At 46.0% G+C, this 22,510-nt stretch overlaps 1 protein-coding gene across 1 annotated transcript in view; it reads left to right on the forward strand.

The window, feature by feature from the left end:
- LOC124795686 (protein amnionless) overlaps nucleotides 1-22,510 on the forward strand; it is a 119,947-nt gene that overhangs the window by 52,277 nt on the left and 45,160 nt on the right. The window contains exon 4 of the mRNA XM_047259766.1: nucleotides 14,419-14,671. Within this exon, the coding sequence (XP_047115722.1) occupies nucleotides 14,419-14,671 (253 nt within the window). The remainder of the gene's footprint in view (nucleotides 1-14,418; nucleotides 14,672-22,510) is intronic.

Here is a 22,510-nt window from a genome sequence, read left to right on the forward strand (position 1 = left end):
ATGAGATTAAGTGGAGAGTTTCCTCTTACTGAAATGCTTGATTTTATTAGGTGTAATGGCTTCTGCAGACCTTGCTATCACACTTTTATTCAAGTAATCAATTAATATTTGAATACACCTCTTTCAATGTCAGACTAGCTCTAATGTAAAGTACTTCTTCAGAGAAAGTGAAATTTCTTTTCCCTAGAATATATTTTTCGATTTGTCAGAGCAAGCAAACTTCATTACTGACGTGTATGAAGACAGACAGCATAAATGCCTCTTATCTATATTAAGTCAAACTCTAACGCGGGTATATTTTCAGAACAGGGGGTGACTGGCAACTCATTCTGAATATAATTCAGATATTCTCAGTGATGGGAAGTTTTAAGTAATTAACTTCGATCTTCGACAAAATGCTGTCTACAATTCAAAGGGATTCCAGTTTTAATGAGTATTGGAGACTTTTATACATACCGTCTGTCTGTAACCTGAGTTCCTATCTCGTACCACGAATTAAGTGTCAGCTGAATTCTCGTCGTCTTCCTCAGTTGTGATGTTGGTACTGGGAGGCTTCCCGTAAGCCTTCTCAAAACGCTCTCTCCCTATTGCGTGCAGATCATTTTTTAATGGAGTGATTTGGTGGCAATGTTTAACGGTAACGTACACTGTTCTTGAGTTCCCTGTGCTTCTCCCCTCTGAGTTAGACAAGTTTTTGAGGTGGGAGTACCCTCGATTAATTATGACAGTATTAATTGTGGTATGTGTGAGGATCCTCTTTCCACTAGGCTCAGAGAAATTTCCTACCTGGAGGGCAACCGATTCCAGTTTTACTTGGAATGCTTTTGTCTCGAGTTATAGTTCACTTGGTTCCGGCTGTCCTAGTGCTCCCTGTTCCCTTATAGACTCCAGTTTCATATTACTCATAGGTTCAGTAAAGCTGGGGTCACTATATGTAAAAATTAAGAAAACATCTTGGACTGAAAAATTCTGTTTTGACTCTTAAAGGTCTTTACAGTTACAAAGCCGCAGCAAATAAATTCCATGAAATGAATAAATGACTGAAAATAGCCTGTGTTGCCCCATTGAGGGACATTACATAGTGAATAAAAGCTTGAAAATAGTAATACAAAGTAACAGTCACAGTAAGAATCAATATTTTGGAAATTATAACAAACTGCATATCAAAAAGTGAAGTTTATGAGAGATTTACAGGGTGTATTGATGGCTGAGGACAGTGTACTGAACAACGTTACGTGAATATTTACTTAATTTGCAGACTAATAATGTTTTTAGGTTGGCACAGTCATGTGTTGATTTGTGGATGCGTGGACTCCAGATGGATTGTCTACACTGACAGATGTAGTCCACTTTACATCGCAGTTACGACCGTGTAAAAAACATCAAATAGTAAATTATGTATCTGCGGGAAGACTGTAAGAGGCGGAGAAAAAACAACTTACACATTAAAGTGGGTACAAGTTAAGGTACCAATTATCACAGTAACTGTGCCTGTACCCCTAACAACCAATATATCAGCCATTTTCAGTTTCAAAATTTTTGTGATATACGAGGATTGCTTATCACTTTTACTGTTTACCTGTGCACTAGAAGATAGACGTAAACTTCTCAAACATAGACCTCAATATTTAGAATATTAAACGAATCATTGCAGGAAGGGACTCAGTTGGAACCGAGGTAACAGGCTTTTGCTGTAGTTTTACAACATATTCTGGATGAAATCATTTTAATAAATCTTTTAAAAAGAAATAATCAAAAGTACAAACTTAGAATTTCAACTACAAAACAAAGTACATGTCGAATATACACCGATGGAAAAAGAATCGCAACACCAAGCAGTTGTGCGACATGAACGAAAGTTAGTAAAAGTGTGTCTACATTTGAAAGATGACGTCCATTCAAATTTCGCGTCAATCGCGAGGGTGCAAAATCAAGTTTACTTTAAATACACGCTGTAACCGGTCTTGAACTTCAGTTACCTTTCAGAGTGGACGTGGTAAGCTGACGTTAGTCAAAAATGCCTTATAGGCGACAAAGTCGTCATTTCCAGCGCCTCACTGACTTTGAACAAAGTTGTGTAATACGGCTGCGAGAAGTTGGATGTTTCTTCTGCGATATTGCAGAAAGACTTTGCAGGAATGTAGCCACTGTACATGATTACTGGCTGCAGCGATCACGAGAATGTATGGTCGCAAGAAGACTGGGCTCGGGATGGCCACGTGGCAGCACGGAGAGACAAATACCTCTGGCGCATCGTACTGCGTCTGTAGCAACAATCTGAGCAGCAGCTGGCACCACAGTGACACAACGAACTGTCACATCTGTTACTTCAGGGACAGCTCCGAGCCAGACGCCCCGTAGTGTGCATTCCACTGACCCCAAACCACCGCCATTTGCGACTAAAGTGGTGTCAAGGGAGAGCTCATTGGATGGCAGAGTGGAGGTCTGTTGTTTTTTTCTAATGAAAGCTGTATCTGTCTCAGTGACAGTGACGGCCATTTGTTGGGAAGGAGGAGGCCAGCTGAGTGTGTGCAACCAACCTATCTACATCCAGAATGATATTTTCACTCTGCAGCGGAGTGTGCGCTGATATGAAACTTCCTGGCAGATTAAAACTGTGTGCCGGACCGAGACTCGAACTCGGGACCTTTGCCTTTCGCGGGCAAGTGCTCTACCAACTGAGTTACCCAAGCACGACTCACGCCCCGTTGCTTGGGTAGCCCAGTTGGTAGAGCACTTTCCCGCGAAAGGCAAAGGTCCCGAGTTCGAGTCTCGGTCCGGCACACAGTTTTAATCTTCCAGGAAGTTTCAATCTATCTGCATGATAGACACTGGCTGTGATTTCAGTTGACAGCAAGAGCACTCTTGTGGTTATTCCGCGCACTCTGACTGCAAATCTATAAGTCAAGATGATGATTCGACCTGTTGTGCTGCCATTTATGGACAGCATTCCCGGGGCGTTCGCCCACATACCACTGTCGCAACCCAACGTGCTCTACAGTGTGCAGACTTGTTGCCTCGGCCTGCTCGATCAGCAGATCTGTCTCCAATCAAGCACATATGGGACATCATCTGGGGACAACTGCAGCGTCATCCACAACCAGCAGTAACCGTCCCTATACTGACCGACCGAGTGCAACAGACATTGAACTCCATCACACAAATTGACATCTCGCAGCTGTACAACACAATGCATGCACGTTTGCGTGGTTGCGTTCAACATTCTGACGGTTACACCTGTTATTAATGTACCAGCATTTCACATTTGCAATTACTTATCTCGCGCTTACATTAACCTGTTATCTTGTAATGTTAATTAGTTAAATATGTTACCTAGACAAATGTTTTCCCGAAAGTTCATCACTCTACGTTAATTATTTTTTGATGTTACGATCTTTTTTTCCGTCAGTACACATAAAAATGCACTTAACCAAGCTACAGTGCAATGAAACTGCCGCCGACGTGAATTGATGTTTAGCAAGCTCGCCTCGGTAATCGATCCAATATCGACAAATTCATAGGTATGTTAGCACAAAACAGATAAGAACAGGGCGCTCCTTGTGCACTATGCTGGACACATGGGAATTGCTGTCGACTTGTCTGACTCTGCAATAGAGCCTATCTGAGCCTTAGTCCTGTTCCTCTGATTACAACGACATGCAGATATTTGTCCCATACGAACTGCTAGGGACATTCTTGCAAAAAATAGTTCGCAGTATTTATACTATAAACTCTGCCAGTCAGTTTTGTCTTAGGGCAGACATTTACAGCGTGTAAGTATGCATAATACTGTACGTTGGGGTAGTGAGTTATGGGCAGACTCTGCGGCAACTATATGTTGGGGTGGTGGGTTACCGGCAGACTCTGCCGTCGCATTGGTGGGTAATCCTGCCCGAAAGTTCACTAATTGACACATGTATCGTTAGCTGCCACCATTTGATAGCCACACACCTGATACTGGCAAGAGAGAATACCATACAGACTTAACAGATAATGCAATATATTCTACTGTAGTGATTTTTTGGGCAAAAGAGAAGTATATATATTGCGTCCAGTCCCAACAAAACGGTCTCTTAGCTGAATACCAGTGGAGAACAGAGAAGCAACAGAATGCTTCTGGGCTTTATGTCACTTAATCACTTCTACTACGGGCAGTTTCTTGCGAAGTACAACACAGAAAAATTTAAAGCGCGTAGTCTTAGCCATCGTTCCGCCTCCGCAGCTGAGTGGTCTGCACGGTTGACTGCCATGCGGAGGACACGGATTCGGTTCCTGGTATTGCCAGGGGTTTTTCTTGGTGTGAGGGCTGACACGGGGTGTTCTGAGTCTCGTCAGACCAAATGAAGGGTTACGCTACCGATTACGGGTTCAATAATCCCGACGACGACCGGCAGAGCATTGTCCTGACCACATGCGCCTCTATACCGCATCTGACGACGCCATTGGCAAAGGGTGACACGAAGGTCGATCAGACCCGACAAGGAACTTTACCTATCCTTATAAAAACTTACACGTTGCATATTCTTAGCAGAATTTGCCTTATACGACAGATACCACAGCAATTTTTATTCGATAATTAGCTACACTACTGGCCACTAAAATTGCTACACCACGAAGATGACGTGCTACAGACGCGACATTTAACCGACAGGAAGAAGATGCTGTGATATGCAAATGATTTGCTTTTCAGGACATTCACACAAGGTTGGCGCCGGTGGCGACACCTACAACGTGCTGACATGAGGAAAGTTTCCAACCGATTTCTCATACACAAACACCAGTTGACCGGCGTTGCCTGGTGAAACGTTGTTGTGATGCCTCGTGTAAGGAGGAGAAATGCGTACCATCATGTTTCCGACTTTGATAAAGGTCGGATTGTAGCCTATCGCGATTGCGGTTTATCGTATCGCGACATTGCTGCTCGCGTTGGTCGAGATCCAATGACTGTTAGCAGAATATGGAACCGGTGGGTTCAGGAGGGTAATATGGAACGCCGTTTTGGATCCCAACGGCCTCGTATCACTAGCAGTCGAGATGACAGGCATCTTATCCGTATGGCTGTAACGGATCGTGCAGCCATGTCTCGATCCCTGAGTCAACAGATGGGGAAGTTTGCAAGACAACAACCATCTGCACGAACAGTTCGACGACGTTTGCAGCAGGATGGACTATCAACTCGGAGACCATGGCTGCGGTTACCCTTGACGCTGCACCACAGACAGGAGCGCCTGCGATGGTGTACCCAACGACGAACCTGGGTGCACGAATGGCAAAACGTCATATTTTCGGATGAATCCAGGTTCAGTTTACAGCATCATGATAGTCGCATCCGTGTTTGGCGACATCGCGGTGGACGCACATTGGAAGCGTGTATTCGTCATCGCCATACTGGCGTATCACCCGGAGTGATGGTATAGGGTGCCATTGGTTACACGTCTCGGTCGCCTCTTGTTCACATTGACGGCACTTTGTACAGTGGACGTCACGTTACAGATGTGTTACGACCCGTAGCTCTACCCTTTATTAGATCCCTGCGAAACCCTACATTTCAACTGGATAACGCACGACCGCATGTTGCAGGTCCTGTACGGGCCTTTCTGGATACAGAGAATGTTCGACTGCTTCCCTGGCCAGCACATTCTCCAGATCTCTCACCAATTGAAAACGTCTAGTCAATGGTGACCGAGCGACTGGCTCGTCACAATACGCCAGTCACTACTCTTGATGAACTGTGGTATCGTGTTGAAGCTGCATGGGCAGCTGTACCTGTACACACCATCCAAGTTCTGTTTGACTCAATGCCCAGGCGTATCAAGGCCGTTATTACGGCCAGAGGTGGTTGTTCTGGGTACTGATTTCTCACGATATATGCACCCAAATTGCGTGAAAATGTAATGACATGTCAGTTTAGTATAATATATTTGTCCAATGAATACCTGTTTATCATCTGCTTTTCTTCTTGGTGTAGCAATTTTAATGGCCAGTAGTGTAAATACCCGGCGTTGCCCGGTTATGTATTTATTTCAGTCTTCTATTGGTCCATCTGCTTCTTCCCCTTTCTCTGTGGATCTCCATCTTCACCCCCTCTCTGTCCACCTCATCCATCCCCTCTCTTTGTTCACCTGCTCCACCCCCCTATTTTCTCTCCAGCTCCTCCTGCCCCATCTCTGTTCATCCCCCCTCTTTCTGTCCATTTGCTTCTCTCCCCTCTCTATACCTGCTCCCTACTCCTTTGTCCATCTTCTTCTCCCTCTCTCACTGTCCATCTCGTCCTTCTCAGTCCTCCTGCTCATCTCCTTCTCTCTCCTGCTTCTGTCCATCTCCTCCTCTCCCCTTTCTCTGTCCATCTCCCCCCTTTCCATTTCTGTGTCCATTTCTCCCTCCCCTCTCTCTGTTCATCATCTTCTACCCTCTCGGCATATCTCTTCCTCTCCCTGTCTGTCCATCTCTCCTCTCCCCTATCTCTTTGCCTACCTCTTCCTCTCCCTTCTCTGTCCATCTCTTACTCACCCTCTCTCTATCCATTTCCCCTTCCCCTCCCTCAGTCGACCCCTCCTTCCCCAATCTATGTGCATCTGTCTCCCTCACTGGCTGTCCATCTTCTCGTCTGGCCGTCTCTCTCCACTTTATCACGATCACCCCTGTAGGAGGATGGTGGTTCTTACCCCCACAGTATTTCTTTCCAGATCGTAACTAATATGTGTACCAAATTTGATTGAAATCGTTCCAGGGGTTTAGGATGTGCTTTTTACCCTTGGATTTGTTCACGTACACAAATGATAAATGTATTTCACTCACATTTAACAGGTATTTATGGACATATTTCACCTGAGTTTCTAGCAAATTTCTTCCTTCAGTTTTCGTTTCAGGTAGCTCAATGTTTATAACGTTTTATCCACTGAATTATACGCTGTACAACGATATAATTTTGCAGGTACATCCAGCAGTGTATGTGGCTACTGCTGCGAAATATGAATGGAGTTAATGGCAACGAAGTAATAAATTTAAACGTCTTGCACGATGCGGCAGTTTTTCACACATCTCAGAGTTTATGACGTCATATCTCCTGAACTATCTGCTGTACATTAACAGAATTATGCTGGCACATTCGGTGATATACGTGAATATCGCCTGAAAAATGTGCTGCGAACACGGTTAGCAGTAAAGAAGTAATACATTAAAACGCCCTGTTTCATGCGGCAGTTTTACTGCATGAACAGCGAAAATATAGCGAGCGAAAATATAGCAAGCGATAAACTTCTGTAGGGTTTGTCAGCGAGAAAAAGTTTCGTAAAGATTTGAAATTGTGTGTAAAGTTTGTTGCATGTCACTGAATGCTCTCATTCTCAAATACTGGATGACTAAAATGTGGGTATTGCATTGTGCATTTCCTTTCATCCCCACCTTCACCCGTTAGATAGTGACGTGGTTTTTACTACCATGCTGATTCTTCCAGACATTAAGTGATAGGTGTACAAAGTTTGGTTGAAATCAGTCCTCTGCTTTATGAGGAAATGTGGAACATACACTCCTGGAAATGGAAAAAAGAACACATTGACACCGGTGTGTCAGACCCACCATACTTGCTCCGGACACTGCGAGAGGGCTGTACAAGCAATGATCACACGCACGGCACAGCGGACACACCAGGAACCGCGGTGTTGGCCGTCGAATGGCGCTAGCTGCGCAGCATTTGTGCACCGCCGCCGTCAGTGTCAGCCAGTTTGCCGTGGCATACGGAGCTCCATCGCAGTCTTTAACACTGGTAGCATGCCGCGACAGCGTGGACGTGAACCGTATGTGCAGTTGACGGACTTTGAGCGAGGGCGTATAGTGGGCATGCGGGAGGCCGGGTGGACGTACAGCCGAATTGCTCAACACGTGGGGCGTGAGGTCTCCACAGTACATCGATGTTGTCGTCAGTGGTCGGCGGAAGGTGCACGTGCCCGTCGACCTGGGACCGGACCGCAGCGACGCACGGATGCACGCCAAGACCATAGGATCCTACGCAGTGCCGTAGGGGACCGCACCGCCACTTCCCAGCAAATTAGGGACACTGTTGCTCCTGGGGTATCGGCGAGGACCATTCGCAACCGTCTCCATGAAGCTAGGCTACGGTCCCGCACACCGTTAGGCCGTCTTCCGCTCACGCCCCAACATCGTGCAGCCCGCCTCCAGTGGTGTCGCGACAGGCGTGAATGGAGGGACGAATGGAGACGTGTCGTCTTCAGCGATGAGAGTCGCTTCTGCCTTGGTGCCAATGATGGTCGTATGCGTGTTTGGCGCCGTGCAGGTGAGCGCCACAATCAGGACTGCATACGACTGAGGCACACAGGGCCAACATCCGGCATCATGGTGTGGGGAGCGATCTCCTACACTGGCCGTACACCACTGGTGATCGTCGAGGGGACACTGAATAGTGCACGGTACATCCAAACCGTCATCGAACCCATCGTTCTACCATTCCTAGACCGGCAAGGGAACTTGCTGTTCCAACAGGACAATGCACGTCCGCATGTATCCCGTGCCACCCAACGTGCTCTAGAAGGTGTAAGTCAACTACCCTGGCCAGCAAGATCTCCGGATCTGTCCCCCATTGAGCATGTTTGGGACTGGATGAAGCGTCGTCTCACGCGGTCTGCACGTCCAGCACGAACGCTGGTCCAACTGAGGCGCCAGGTGGAAATGGCATGGCAAGCCGTTCCACAGGACTACATGCAGCATCTCTACGATCGTCTCCATGGGAGAATAGCAGCCTGCATTGCTGCGAAAGGTGGATATACACCGTACTAGTGCCGACATTGTGCATGCTCTGTTGCCTGTGTCTATGTGCCTGTGGTTCTGTCAGTGTGATCATGTGGTGTATCTGACCCCAGGAATGTGTCAATAAAGTTTCCCCTTCCTGGGACAATGAATTCACGGTGTTCTTATTTCAATTTCCAGGAGTGTATATACATAGAGTACATATACAGATAGAACATTAATAAAACCGACGAAGTGCAGGGACGGATCCCTGACTGGAAATGGAGGAAAAAAGGTCCTACGAACATGTGTCCGGAAATGCATTGTTGTCATGGTAGATGGTGCTGACGAATGAAAGTTTCTTTGACAATGTGGCGTGTGTTCCTTCTGTGTTGCAAACTGTGCGATTGACGCAGCATACTATAAGCAAGCAGAATGGTTCGTTATTCACATCGGGAACTAACCGAAATAGTGTCTGTGTACAACCAAGCAGATGGAAGCGGTCGAGAGGCAGTACGACAATACCAAAAAAGGTCCGCCCGGTTAGCCGTGCGCTCTAACGCACTGCTTTCCGGGAGGGAAGGCGTGCCTGTCCCCGGCACGAACCCGACCGGCGGATTAGTGTCGGTGCCTGGTGTGCCGGCCAGTCTGTGGATGGTTTGTAAGGCGGTTTTCCATCTGCCTCGGCGAATGCGGGCCGGTTCCCCTTATTCTGCCTCAGTTACACTATGTCGAAGATTGCTGCGCAAACACCTTGTCCACGTACGCGTGCACCATAACCTTTTTTGGGCTTTTGTGTGATCATGGGTCCTTTCAGACGGACGAACGTTTAGGGAAGCGGTGGAATGTGCAAACATTCGAGTTACACTCGTCTGCTGTGAGACGTTCCCGGGGGGAGGGGGGGAGGGGGAGGGGGCAGGGGGTCCACTGGGGGGCCAAACCGCACAAAAACCTTGGGTTCGGCGTGGGGCGGCGGTGTGGTGAGTGGACTGCTGTAGCCTGTTGTGGGGTTGTGAACCACTGAGGGCTACGGCGGGGAGGAAGCCTCTCCATCGTTACTAGATCACCAGTTCCAACAATACAATACCAAAAAAAGTACCCTCGCAGACACCAACCACATCATACATTTCAAACCCTTTTTTGGGCCTTTATGTGATCATGGGTGCTTTCAGATGGATGAACGTGCAGGGAAGCGGCGGACTGTGCGTACACTAGATTTGGGGGGCCGAGTTCTACAGGATATTGAGACAAACCCTAGTAGAGGCTTGAGGCAAGTGGCCCGACAACATGGTGTAAGCCAGAGCACAATTGTGTATATCCTGCATGACAACCGGAGTAGCGCCTTCTTTTCTTTCCTCCCAGTAACTCACCGAAAAATCTTAACCTAAGCTTTAATACAAAAAATTAATGCTAGCACTACTGAGGATGAGGAACCGGGGAATATGAATCACCCACAAGCTTCACTTTAAGTTTGCATTTATTGCAACACAACCAGTTAAAACACCAACAATTACGTGTTGCCGTTGATTACATAGATCACAGCTATACTGACAACAATGTACAGCAAACAGATTAGGGCTTGAAAATTTAGAAATTTTAAATTCCGCGAAAATTAGGGAATAAATAGTTAAACTGGAGAACAACTTGGTTCAGATTTGACTGGTATACACTATAGCACTGAAACACTTTTCGACGAGATAAATCGTAGAACACGGATAACTAAGCAAATTCACGTGTTACAGAAAGCCGGACCAGTTAGTTTAATTTGTGAGTGATATTCGTTGGGCTTACTTAAACACTAGATAAGACAGGATAAATCGAGCAACCATTAAAAGGGGTATATACATTAAATCATGGAAGCAGTACAATAAATTTAAAGATATCACAAATATATATAAACAGGCTTCTAACACATCTCTGTTTCAACCTGAACAATTCAACATATAAAAGGGGCTTCAAATTACTCTCAAAAACCCTCACTTTGAGATCACACTGGCCGTGTAAAACCAACTTAATAAACTCGACCACAATAAGTTACTCTCTAGGGCTATATAAAACTGTATATAAGATCAAAGGAATCCTAATGGACCAGACCTGGCCTAAAGGTAGCTTGAGGAATTAAACCCCTGCCTAAGGCTGAGGCACGTAAAGAAAGGGTAAGATTGGCCTCCACAAGGTGCTAAACTCATTAATTGATGCGACTGGCTGAAGAACAAACAGGTCACAATAGAAATCGTAACAGCCACCAGGAGCCAGGCAAGTGTAACGGCATATAGGAAGAGATCCGCCAATAAATATTTGCCGATTACGGGCATTCACACTTTCGGAATAAGGGTAGAAAATACAAGACTTGTAGTTATTCAAGAAATCAGATGACTGGAATCAACCGAATAAAATTACTATTAATTAACCTAACTCAGGGAACAACTTAGCATCAAATCAAGGAGTAATGGCCGGCCGGGGTGGCCGAGCGGTTCTAGGCGCTACAATCTGGAACCGCGCGACCGCTACGGTAGCAGGTTCGAATCCTGCCACGGGCATGGATGTGTGTGATGTCCTTAGGTTAGTTAGGTTTAAGTAGTTCTAAGTTCTAGGGGACTGATGACCTCAGGAGTTAAGTCCCATAGTGCTCAGAGCCATTTGAACCATTTTTTTGAAGGAGTGATGAATTAGATATACCCCATATGACTGTTGCGAGTGCTGAGGCACTTAACAGACCATTAAGACGACATAACATGGACATGACCAGAACCCAAAAAAGAGAACATCGCTTGTCAAAACCCCATTTCACGGGCGGGACAAGTTTTACAAAATTTAAAGTATAAAATAGTTATTTAACTAATTAACTGAAACCTCATAGAAAACTGGATAAACAAGTTACACAAACGCAAGTTTAAGTCACATTTGTCTTGGTTGTTTGACGTGCGTCGTGAGTGGTATGGGACGTGCTGTTTATCGATTCAGACAAACCCAGGACTCAACCACAAGACAACAAGAATTCATTTCTAATACATTGGGCTGAATATTAACACTGAAATGAATCCAACAACACGCAGCAGAAGAAACGGACGAGAATACTAAAGCGTCTGACAGGAACAGTCAACAGTAGCCACGACGAATAACTTCGGCAATATGGCCAGGTTACTGAATCACCATTTTAGTGGATTGTGAATGTCAACCACCGCTGAACAAATGTGTATGATAGGTCTTACTCTGATTGATGCACACTCCGACGAAAAGCTACCGGTACCGGGACACAGTCTTGCTTGATAGGTCTTACTTTGATTGATGCACACTCCGACGAATAGCTACCGATACCGTGACACAGTCTTGCTTGATAGGTCTTACTTTGATTGATGCACACCCCGACGAATAAACTGGGACACAGTCTTGCTTGATAGGTCTTACTTTGGTTGATGCACACCCCGACGAATAAACTGGGACACAGTCTTGCTTGATAGGTCTTACTTTGGTTGATGCACACCCCGACGAATAACTACCGGTACCGTGACAGAGTCTTGCTTGATAGGTCTTACTTTGATTGATGCACATCCTGACGAATAACTACTGGTACCAGCACACAGTCTTGCTTGATAGGTCTTACTTTGATTGATGCACACCCCGACGAATAACTACCGGTACTGGGACACAGTCTTGCTTGATAGGTCTTACTTTGATTGATGCACACCCCGACGAATAACTACCGGTACCGTGACACAGTCTTGTTTGATAGAAGAAGAATCGAACTGTGTGGGACACACAGTTCAACGGGTACCATCCCTATCACGTGCAACGAGTGCAAGGATTGTCAGCAGAGGATTTCTCTCTACGGGAAGGGTTTTGTCGATGGTTTTTGCACAAGGCCGATTTGTTGCTCTTGCATGTTCACTGTCCATTCGCAGACACACGTTCATTGGACCTTTTTTCTTCTATTTCCTGACAGGAATCCGTCCCTGCAGTTTGTCGTTTTTATTCAAATTCACTCTGTATACACGCATCCATTTTTATAATACACTACCGGCCATTAAAATTGCTACACTAAGAAGAAATGCAGATGATAAATGGGTATTCATTGGACAAATATATTATACTAGAACTCACATGTGATTACATTTTCACGCAATTTGAGTGCATAGATCCTGAGAAATCAGTACCCAGAACAACCACCTCTGGCCGTAATAACGGCCTTGATACGCCTGGGCATTGAGTCAAACAGAGCTTGGATGGCGTGTACAGGTACAGCTGCCCATTCAGCTTCAACACGATACCACAGTTCATCAAGAGTAGTGACTGGCGTATTGTGACGAGCCAGTTGCTCGGCCACCATTGACCAGACGTTTTCAATTGGTGAGAGATCTGGAGAATGTGCTGGCCAGGGCAACAGTCGAACATTTTCTGTATCCAGAAAGGCCCGTACGGAACCTGCAACATGCGGTCGTGCATTATCCTGCTCAAATATAGGGTTTCGCAGGGAACGAATGAAGGCTAGAGCCACGGGTCGTAACACATCTGAAATGTAACGTCCACTGTTTAAAGTGCCGTCAATGCGAACAAGTGGTGACCGAGACGTGTAACCAATGGCACCCTATAGCATCACTCCGAGTGATACGCCAGTATGGCGAAGACGAATACGCGCTTCCAATGTGCGTTCACCGCGATGTCGCCAAACACGGATGCGACCATCACTATGCTGTAAACAGAATCTGGATTTATCCGAAAAAATGACGTTTTGCCATTCGTGCAGACAGGTTCGACGCTGAGTACACCATCGCAGGCGCTCCTGTCTGTGATGGAGCGTCAAGGGTGACCGCAGCCACGGCCTCCGAAGTGACAGTCCATGCTGCTGCAAACGTCGTCGAACTGTTCGTGCAGATGGTTGTTGTCTTGCAAATGTCCGCATCTGTTGACTCATTGATCGAGACGTGGCTGCACGATCCGTTACAGCCATGCGGATAAGATGCCTGTCATCTCTATCACTAGCGATACGAGGTCGTTGGGATCCGGCAGGCCTTCCGATTACCCTCCTGAACCCACCGATTCCATATTCTGCTAACAGTCGTTGGATCTCGACCAATGCGAGCAGCAATGTCGCGATACGATAAACCGCAACCGCAATAGGCTACAATCCGACCTCTATCAAAGTCGGAAACGTGATGGTACGCATTTCTCCTCCTTACACGAGGCATCACAACAACGTTTCACCAGGCAACGCCGGTCAACTGGTGTTTGTGTATGAGAAATCGGTTGGAAACTTTCCTCATGTCAGCACGTTGTAGGTGTCGCCACCCGCGCCAACCTTGTGTGAATGCCCTGGAAAACTAATCATTTGCATATCAAAGCATCTTCCTGTCGGTTAAATTTCGCGTCTGTAGCACGTCATCTTCGTGGTGTAGCAATTTTAATGGCCAGTAGTGTATGTGTGGACTATACACCTGTGAATTTGCACGAGCTGCTAGAGAGTAAGTCAGGCTGGCAGCAGTTCTCCACGGTCAGTGTGGTGGGCGGTAGCTGCCCCAGCCTGATCTGGTGCGTAGTAACACACTGGTGAGCCGCAGTAGTTTCGTTGCGCCTGATGGCAATCTGTCTGGACGTGGCCGGCGGTGGTTCGTCAGCCCCTAGCGCTAAACGGAGGACGCAGGTATTGCGTCTGGCTACACGAAGCGCGTGTGTCGGCAGGAGGTGGACCAGGAGTGGTGGCGCTTGCTGGTGGAGAGCGAGCCGGGCCGGCGGCAGTTCCGCAGCCCCGAGGGCTGGCTGTCGGAGGCGGTGAGCGTGGCGGGCGACTGGTGCCGGCTGCCCGCGGGCTGCCCCTGCCAGCGGCCGCAGGTGCTGGCCGCCGTGTGCCGCCACGCCGCGCCCTGCGCGCCGCCGCACCTGCTGCCCTGCCTGCGGCCCGTCACGCCGCGCGGACACTGCTGCCCCATGTGCGGTACGTAACACCCCACTCCCTATCCCACGTACTACTGTGGTGTGCGTACTGTAAGACCTTCGGTACACACTCCATCAGATTATTTGACTTGTCGCTCTAACGAAGTAGGCGAGTGTCAGCAACATGTCTCGTGGTCTTATCGTGGCGTGTTTATCTTCTGCCCTTAGGTCAGACGATAGAAATGCCACTTGCACGCTTAGAGTAGCAGATTGACGGTGACCAACTTTAAACAGAACTTGATTAAGTTTGACACACATTTATTAAAATAATAAAAAGGATAGACATTACGTAACTTGATTCTGGATGCTGTTTACAATTGACAATCTGAAGTTCCTCTGGTCTCGGTACGTTAATCTTATTCTCACATATCTATGATAGTTGACAAAGTGTCTGTTCATTTATCTTCATGGCTATGTACGGGTATATGGTAATCTTATTAGGTGCAGACTGAAACTTGACTATAGACTGGTGCAGACTAATGCAGACCGGTACAGACCGGTGCAGACTAATGCAGACTGACTAATCGAAGGTCTGTACACTCGTTATAAAACCTCGTGCATTCAGGTATCACTGCGCGAGTGTGATCCGCGAGGAGAAAAGGTTCTACGTTAGCAGCAATCTCATTGGCTGCGTTACATATTAATACGCGGATCGGCGGAAGTAGAATTTGGTCCGTCTCTAAGGCAGCGCCATCTCGTAGTGCAGACGGACGAGCGAGGCGCCTGCGCTGTTATGCTTAGCGGGGTGCGCTCTAGTGGGAAAGTTGTGTACGCGCTGACTACGCGGAACTGTGTACACAACAACTACTTATCACGAAACTAGCCGCGATGACCCTCGTGAGCCTGTGTGCCCAGACCGCTGACCCGTATCCTATGATGTATGTAAGAATGCTATTGTGATACAATTTAATTAGATCAGGTGGGAGATGGAATCTTTTGTGTGCAATTCCGATTGAGTTGTTTAGTACTGTTAGTGATCTTTGTGTTACTGTGTCAATATGTGATGCATAGTTCCACCTTTCGTCGACAATTACACCTAGGTATCAGGCTTCGTGGCGCCTGAGAACCGGCAAGCCGTTAATTCTGACTGTAGGGTTTCTTAGTAACTGACGTTTGAGTAATAGGTAAGTGGACTTGTTAGGTGCAATAGTCATTTTTGTTTTGGGCCACCCGCCCTGTCTCATCGTTATTCCAAAGATCCTGCAATAATTCAGTCCCCCTTCTTTTAATGCTTGGTTTACCTCCTAGGTATAGCCCCATAATTTCTTCTATTTTATCTCTTCTGTCCTTCTTTATCCAGTACCAGGTGGCCTGTTCCCTTATTTTTATGTCCAGTGGACATAACCCCATTAGTACTAAAAGTGCCCCTCCCGGAGTTGTTCTATATGCGCTTACTGAACGTAGGAGCATATTCCGCTGCGCTCTTCTTAAGGCCATCGCCTCTTTCCATATTGAGGGGAATTTCCCAAGCCATAAACACTACTTGTACAGCTTAGTGAGAGGTGCCACCAGCTGGGGGGCGAGGAATTGTATTACTTCCGCTCCTGGTCCTGACGGCATCACTGCGGAAGTAATACAATTCCTCGCCCCCCAGCTGGTGGCACCTCTCACTAAGCAGGGAACATACCAAACAACGACACGCACCACCTGCTCAGGCAAGAGGTCACATTTAATGTCCTGAATAAACTAGCAGATGCGATCTGAAGCAAAGTCCTCAAAGAATACCTAAGAAACACCAGACTTAGACTCCATACACCCTCCCTGTTCCGCCAGGACATGGACTTGGCCAGCCGCCTCACGGCTGGAACCCGCCATGTTTTAGGACTTGACAACGCACCGATCATGAGAGTAGATATAGAGATAGATTAATTATAGGCTCAGAATTAGGATAATTAGATTAGCATAGAACTGCAGCGATAAAGTCATCGGCCAGCCTAGTGCCAGGGGCACTCCCACTGGGATTAGTTCAGTGGGAAAGGCCAGCAAAATTAGGTTTGTATCTTCTGGCACACCTGTGACGCTGCAGGTAGAGTAGTCATAGTAACTTGTTAAAAGTAGTATCAAAGTCTAACAGTAGTAGAAAATGCAATCCAATTCTCATAACAACATGCGTAGTAAATAACAGTAGAATACTCCCCATAGTGGTGAAGGCATTATAGTATTAACCTGTAGTGTTAGAAAGTAAAAGCTGCAGATTGTCAGTCGTAATAGTTAGAAATAGGACCTACTAATGTACTTAGGTAGTAGGTTAATTTGTATAATTATAATGATTTGAATAAAGATTTTAAAAAAAACACCCACTCAGCGTTGCAAATACGAGGTATGTCCGTAAAGCAAGCACCGATTTATATATTTTCATAAAAACATTTTTTCGAAGCAGAATTTATTTCTGCAGGAAAGAGCGTGTCTTAAGCTATTTTTCTACATAGTTGCCACTATTGTTCAGACATCTGTCGTAGAGGGAAACCAACTTTTTTATGGCCTCTACATAAAAAGATGCTGCCAGTGAATAAAACAAATTTTGGTACACGCCTTGAGGCGCCGCAGCTAGTCGCCAATTTGTCTTTAAAGCTTTCTTGTATGAATGTATGTGGGCTCCAGTGTAAGCAGTCAGAATCTTATACGATCTGCAGACGTGCGTCATGACCATAGGCGTGACTGCAGCGTGTGAAAGTAGCGGAGAGGCGCTTACAGAGTAGTTACATTCTCTGGAACTATAAAAATTAATAACTGATCTAGAAATAGCCTGAGGAACTTCATATTAGGTACATAACCTTCTGTTGTGTAAAGGAACAATCTGTCAAAATCTGAAGTCAATAACTGTCATGATTTGGAAGTTGAAAAAAAAACCGAAAAGTCAGAAAAAAACGTAATTATCCGACACTTAAAAAACTAAATCAATATAGTTCATCAACTGTGACTATCTGAAAAGATATGATAACAACTTCAGTATTCAAATTTGGGAAGTTCTCATTTTAGAAAACCTTTCGTAATTTTGCTGTAGTAATAACTTTAAGAATTTCAAGTAGATATTTATGTTTTGTGTTAGGGTGAGTGTGAAAGAGAGTGTATGTGGAACATTCGCCAATATTAAATTTTCAGTCTGTAATTCTCTATAGGAACTTGCAAGTGTTCCAGCTTTGTATCGTGGGAACGAATCCACCAGTGGTTCTCCTACTAGTGGATGATGGATGTCCAAACATGTTTGAATATGTAAGAGACAGCCAGAACGTTCGCGACTATATAGTCAAATTCCAGACGTAAAGTACAGCTTAAAGTTTATTTCATTTTATTTGTTTAAAAACAGAGTTTTGGGTTGCTTATTTTAATGACGTCATTGAGCTGAGAGCAGTGGTTGGTTCTTGCTAGATTTTGGCGCGAGCCGCGCCCTGAAAGTCAGTTCTGATTGGCCGTAATTCTGTACAGCCAATAAGACGTGAGACGGTTTGCCACCTAATGCATGAGAGAGAGGTGCTTGTAGAGGCAGAGAGAAGAAGGAAGTGGTGGACTAGCTTTCAAAGGAGCCGGTCATGCTGAAAGTGTTCGAACGCATTACGTGCACAATGAAGAGATATTGTGACTTCCGCGTTTCGGTACAGTGGTAAAGGTAGCTGGTGTTTACCATCAACTATTTGTGAAATTTTAAGAGTCGAGAGATATTTTGTTCTGGAGAAAATCGCGTCTGTAAACTTTGCACTAAAAGCTTGACGGTGCTAAGTAATCTTTTTTTACTGAGTATTTATGGTGAGCAAAATCTTTATTTAAAGACAACCACTGAATGCCGAGTGCAAAAGTAAATACCAGTTTACTGCCTGTGTTACTCTCGCAAATGATTTCGGAATTGGATAGGAAAAGTTCTGGCTGTTTGAGTGTGACGAGGACTATGAGCACGAACTTTAATGGTTTGAACACATGTGGGCTGATGATCTTCGAAAAATTGCCTCCAAACTTCACGTGCGTCTTACACTCGAAATTAATATAAAAATGTCAAGTGTTTGATTTAAAATTCCCGCCAGTCTTATGAATGGGCATAAATTCGACGCTGCGGGAAACATATCTCTATACGACAACATTGGATTCAAGAGGCAGCAGCAGTGCACCGATGCGACGAACGTGAGTTGCGGGAATTCACAAGCTTGCTAACACTGTCTTCCTTCCACCCTGCCATCACAAACCTAGAACACTGTCTAGCCTACGATGCGTCATTGCAGTCTACGGTGCCAGTGAACTTGAATTGAAAGTGATTTGTGTTATCAGTAACAGTACAATATTTTCGTTAGTAGCTAGATTCTCAATGGAAAAAAATGAAAGGTATTCGTATGTCGCTGGTATAAATTGAAAGTAATAGCATATGCAGAAGAATATGGAAACAAAGCAGCTCAGACGCATTTGCTGCCCACCAACAGAAAAAAGAATTCCCGATTGGCGGGCTAGAAAGGAAAAACTGAAAAAATGAGGACAAATAAATTTGGAAATAGAAGACTGAATGCAAAAGGGCCAAAACTAGATGATGGCATACTGAAATGGACTCAAGGGCTCCGTCAAAATAGCATAGGAATTAATACAAAAATTATTCAAATACACGATCGTAAGCTAGCGCTTCAATGGAACTTAACAGTTGGTTGGTGCTACAGGTTTACGAAGCGTCATGGCACCGTAGACTGCAAAGTGTAGGATACACGAGGAAGAACAGTCCAATGAAATGTTGTGAGTTCCTCCCAGGTACGCAGACTTGTACGAGCCTTTGCGTTGTCATGAAGGAGGAGTTCGTTTACACTTTTGTGGCGACGAATATACTAAAGTCGTTTCTTCAGTGTCCTCAATGCAGCACAATACACTTCAGAGTTCATCGTTGCACCATGAGAGAGGGCATCAAACAGAATAAGCCCTTCAGAGTCCCAGAAGATCGTTGCCTTGACTTTACCAGCTGAGGGTGCGGCTCCGAACTTTTTCTTCAGAGGAGAGGTTGTGTGGCGCCACTCCATGGATTGTCGTTCTGTTTCCGGTTTGAAGTGAAGAACCCATGTTTCATCGCCTCTGACAATGTTCGACAAAAAATTGTCACGATCAGCCTCGTAACGCTCAAGCAGCTCCGCGCAAATGGTTCTTTGTTGCCCTTTATGGTCTTCTGTCAGGTGGCGAGGAATCCAGCGGCCACACACCTTTGAGTACCCCAACTGGTGGACGAGTGTGTCAGCACTGCCAAGAGAGATGTCTAGTTGAGCATCCGTGATCCGTCATGGTGATTCCATACAACCAACTGGCATATATGCACACTTCAGTGCAATGACATACGTACATGAAGGACGGTCACATGACTGTTATCTACCAGTTCTCGTCTACAGAACTCCAAAAGGACCAATGTGCCAATCCCTTGGTGCAACAATAAGGTTACACCAAGGGATTGGCTCCGTCGTCGACCACGGAGTGATGTCTCCTCGTGAAAAGAGCACATTGGTCGTTTTGGAGCTCTGTAGACGAGAACTGGTAGATAACAGTCATGTGACCGTCCTTCATATACGTACGTCATTGCACTGAAGTGTGCGTATATGCCAGTTGGTTGAATGGAATCACCATGACGATGAGGGTCGGTGTGAAGACATGACAGAATGGCAGGCAGAAGCTATCGTGCTTGGAGCTGCCCCCGACGACACGGTGAATGGAACTGCCCACTTTGTTGGTGTGTCGATGAAGATTGTGCAACATGTACACAAGGAATAGTGTAGCTATCGCAACCATCTAACGTGGCGTAACAACGGTGGTGGTATAAAGATCCTAACTGACATGGAACAGAGACGAGTGTCACGCCTTGTCTGTGGGTTTCAAGCCCGATAGTAGTTGCTACTATTAGTGAGAGCCAATCTCAACCAATTTCCAAGCGAAAATATAGAAAGAAACTTTGTGCAGTGGACATTTGGAGTCAGGCATTTCGCAAAAGGCAGTGTCTCACAGCAACACATAAAGCTGCACACTGTCAATGTTCCGGTCGGCCGATGTGGCCGAACGGTTCTAGGCGCTACAGTCTGGAACCGCGCGACCGCTACGGTCGCAGGTTCGAATCCTGCCTCTGGCATGGATGTGTGTGATGTCCTTAGGTTAGTTAGGTTTAAGTAGTTCTAAGTTCTGGGGAACTGATGACCTCAGATGTTAAGTCCCATAGTGCTCAGAGCCATTTGAACCATTTTTGTCAATGTTCCAAACAATACAAAATTTGGAGTGCAGTGTGGTCTGACAAGTAATAATTTTTGCTTATTTTCATATGATGCAAGGCGTCGAGTGCACCGACAATCGAATGAGGCGCGTAACCTGGGGTGTGCTGAGGTCGTATTTCGGGCTGTCGGTGGTTGTGTGAAGCACTGGGAATGGTTTTCGTAGCGTGAGTTTGGCTCACTCACTCGTGAAAATGAAGCGGGATGTTTATTACAACAATCTCGGTGACCAAAGATGGCCATTTCCTTTATATTTTCATGATGAGCATGCTATGGATACTACAAAAGCCAGGTTCGCAGACCTAGATACATAGGTTCTTAGTATGACAAACACTAAAGCATTCTATCGTACCTCGACAGCCTCGCTAAGCCATCCGATCGTACGATTTTGGAACAGGGGGTGAAATGTAGGAGTTACTGTCCCCGCAGTTTGGTAGGTCTACATCATCATGGAATGGCTTCAGCTGGACATGACATACTTAAAGGAACTTGACGATTCTCTGCCCCACGAAACTGAGATCCTTATCAAGGTTAAAGGCGACGTTAGACGATATTAGGGTGACTCCTTTTTTTCCAGATGTGCTTACCTCGTATTACAATGAGGTGACAAAAGTCATGGGCTAGCTCCTAACGTCGTTTCGGCCCTCCTTTAGCCTAGTGTAGTGCTGCAACTCGATGGAAGTCCCCTGCACAAATACTGAGACTTGCTGCCTTCATAGCCGTCCATAATAGCGGAAGTGTTGCTGATGCAGGAAGTTGTGCACGAACAGATCTCTCGATTCTGTCCCGTCAGTGTTCGGTGGGATTTACGTCGTGCGATCTGGAGGCCAAATCATTCGCTACAGAATGTTCTTCAAACCAATTGTGAACAATTGTGGCCCGATGACACGTCGCATTGTCATCCATAAAAATTCCATCGTTGTTTGGGATCATGAAGACCATGAATGGCTGCAAATGGTCTCCAAGGAGTTGAGTTGGACCAGAGAACCCAGTCCATTTCATGTAAGCACGGCCCACAGCATTATGGAGCCACCACCAACTTACATGGTGCCTTGTTGGCAGCCTGGGTCCATGGTGTCGTGAGGTGTGCGCCACTCTAGAACACAACCATCAGCTCTTGCCAACTGAAATCGTGACTCATCTGACAATACCACTGCTTTCCAGTCGTCTACGGTCCAATCAATATGGCCACGAGCTCGGTAGAGTTGGTGCAGGTGGTGTCGTGCTATTAGCAAAGGCACTCGCGTCGGTCGTCTGCTGCCGTAGCCCATTAACGCTGCATTTCGCCGCACTGTTGCAGTGCTTCGAGAATTTTGGGGTACATTCTAGAAACACTTGGCTCTCCGCCGTCTCGAACACCCGATATTTTAATCACGAGGGTGAGCGAGCCTATTTACTGCGCCACACTTATCTGTGTGTGCAGGAGGGACAGCTGTCACGAGAAGCCAGGAGCTGCCTCAGACGAGCGGCCTTGGAATTTATATAAAAAAAGTCAAAGAGTGTTTTTATAATGTTCCGTGGTTTGTGGTGTCATGAGGATTGTTACAGAGACAGATGAAGAGTATATTCTATTGAGACTCTTACTTCATGTCTTGGCATGAGGCAGCACATATGTAATTGTATGGGTGTTT

Source organism: Schistocerca piceifrons, chromosome 4 (assembly GCF_021461385.2).
Source record: "Schistocerca piceifrons isolate TAMUIC-IGC-003096 chromosome 4, iqSchPice1.1, whole genome shotgun sequence".
Lineage (NCBI taxonomy): Eukaryota > Metazoa > Arthropoda > Insecta > Orthoptera > Acrididae > Schistocerca > Schistocerca piceifrons.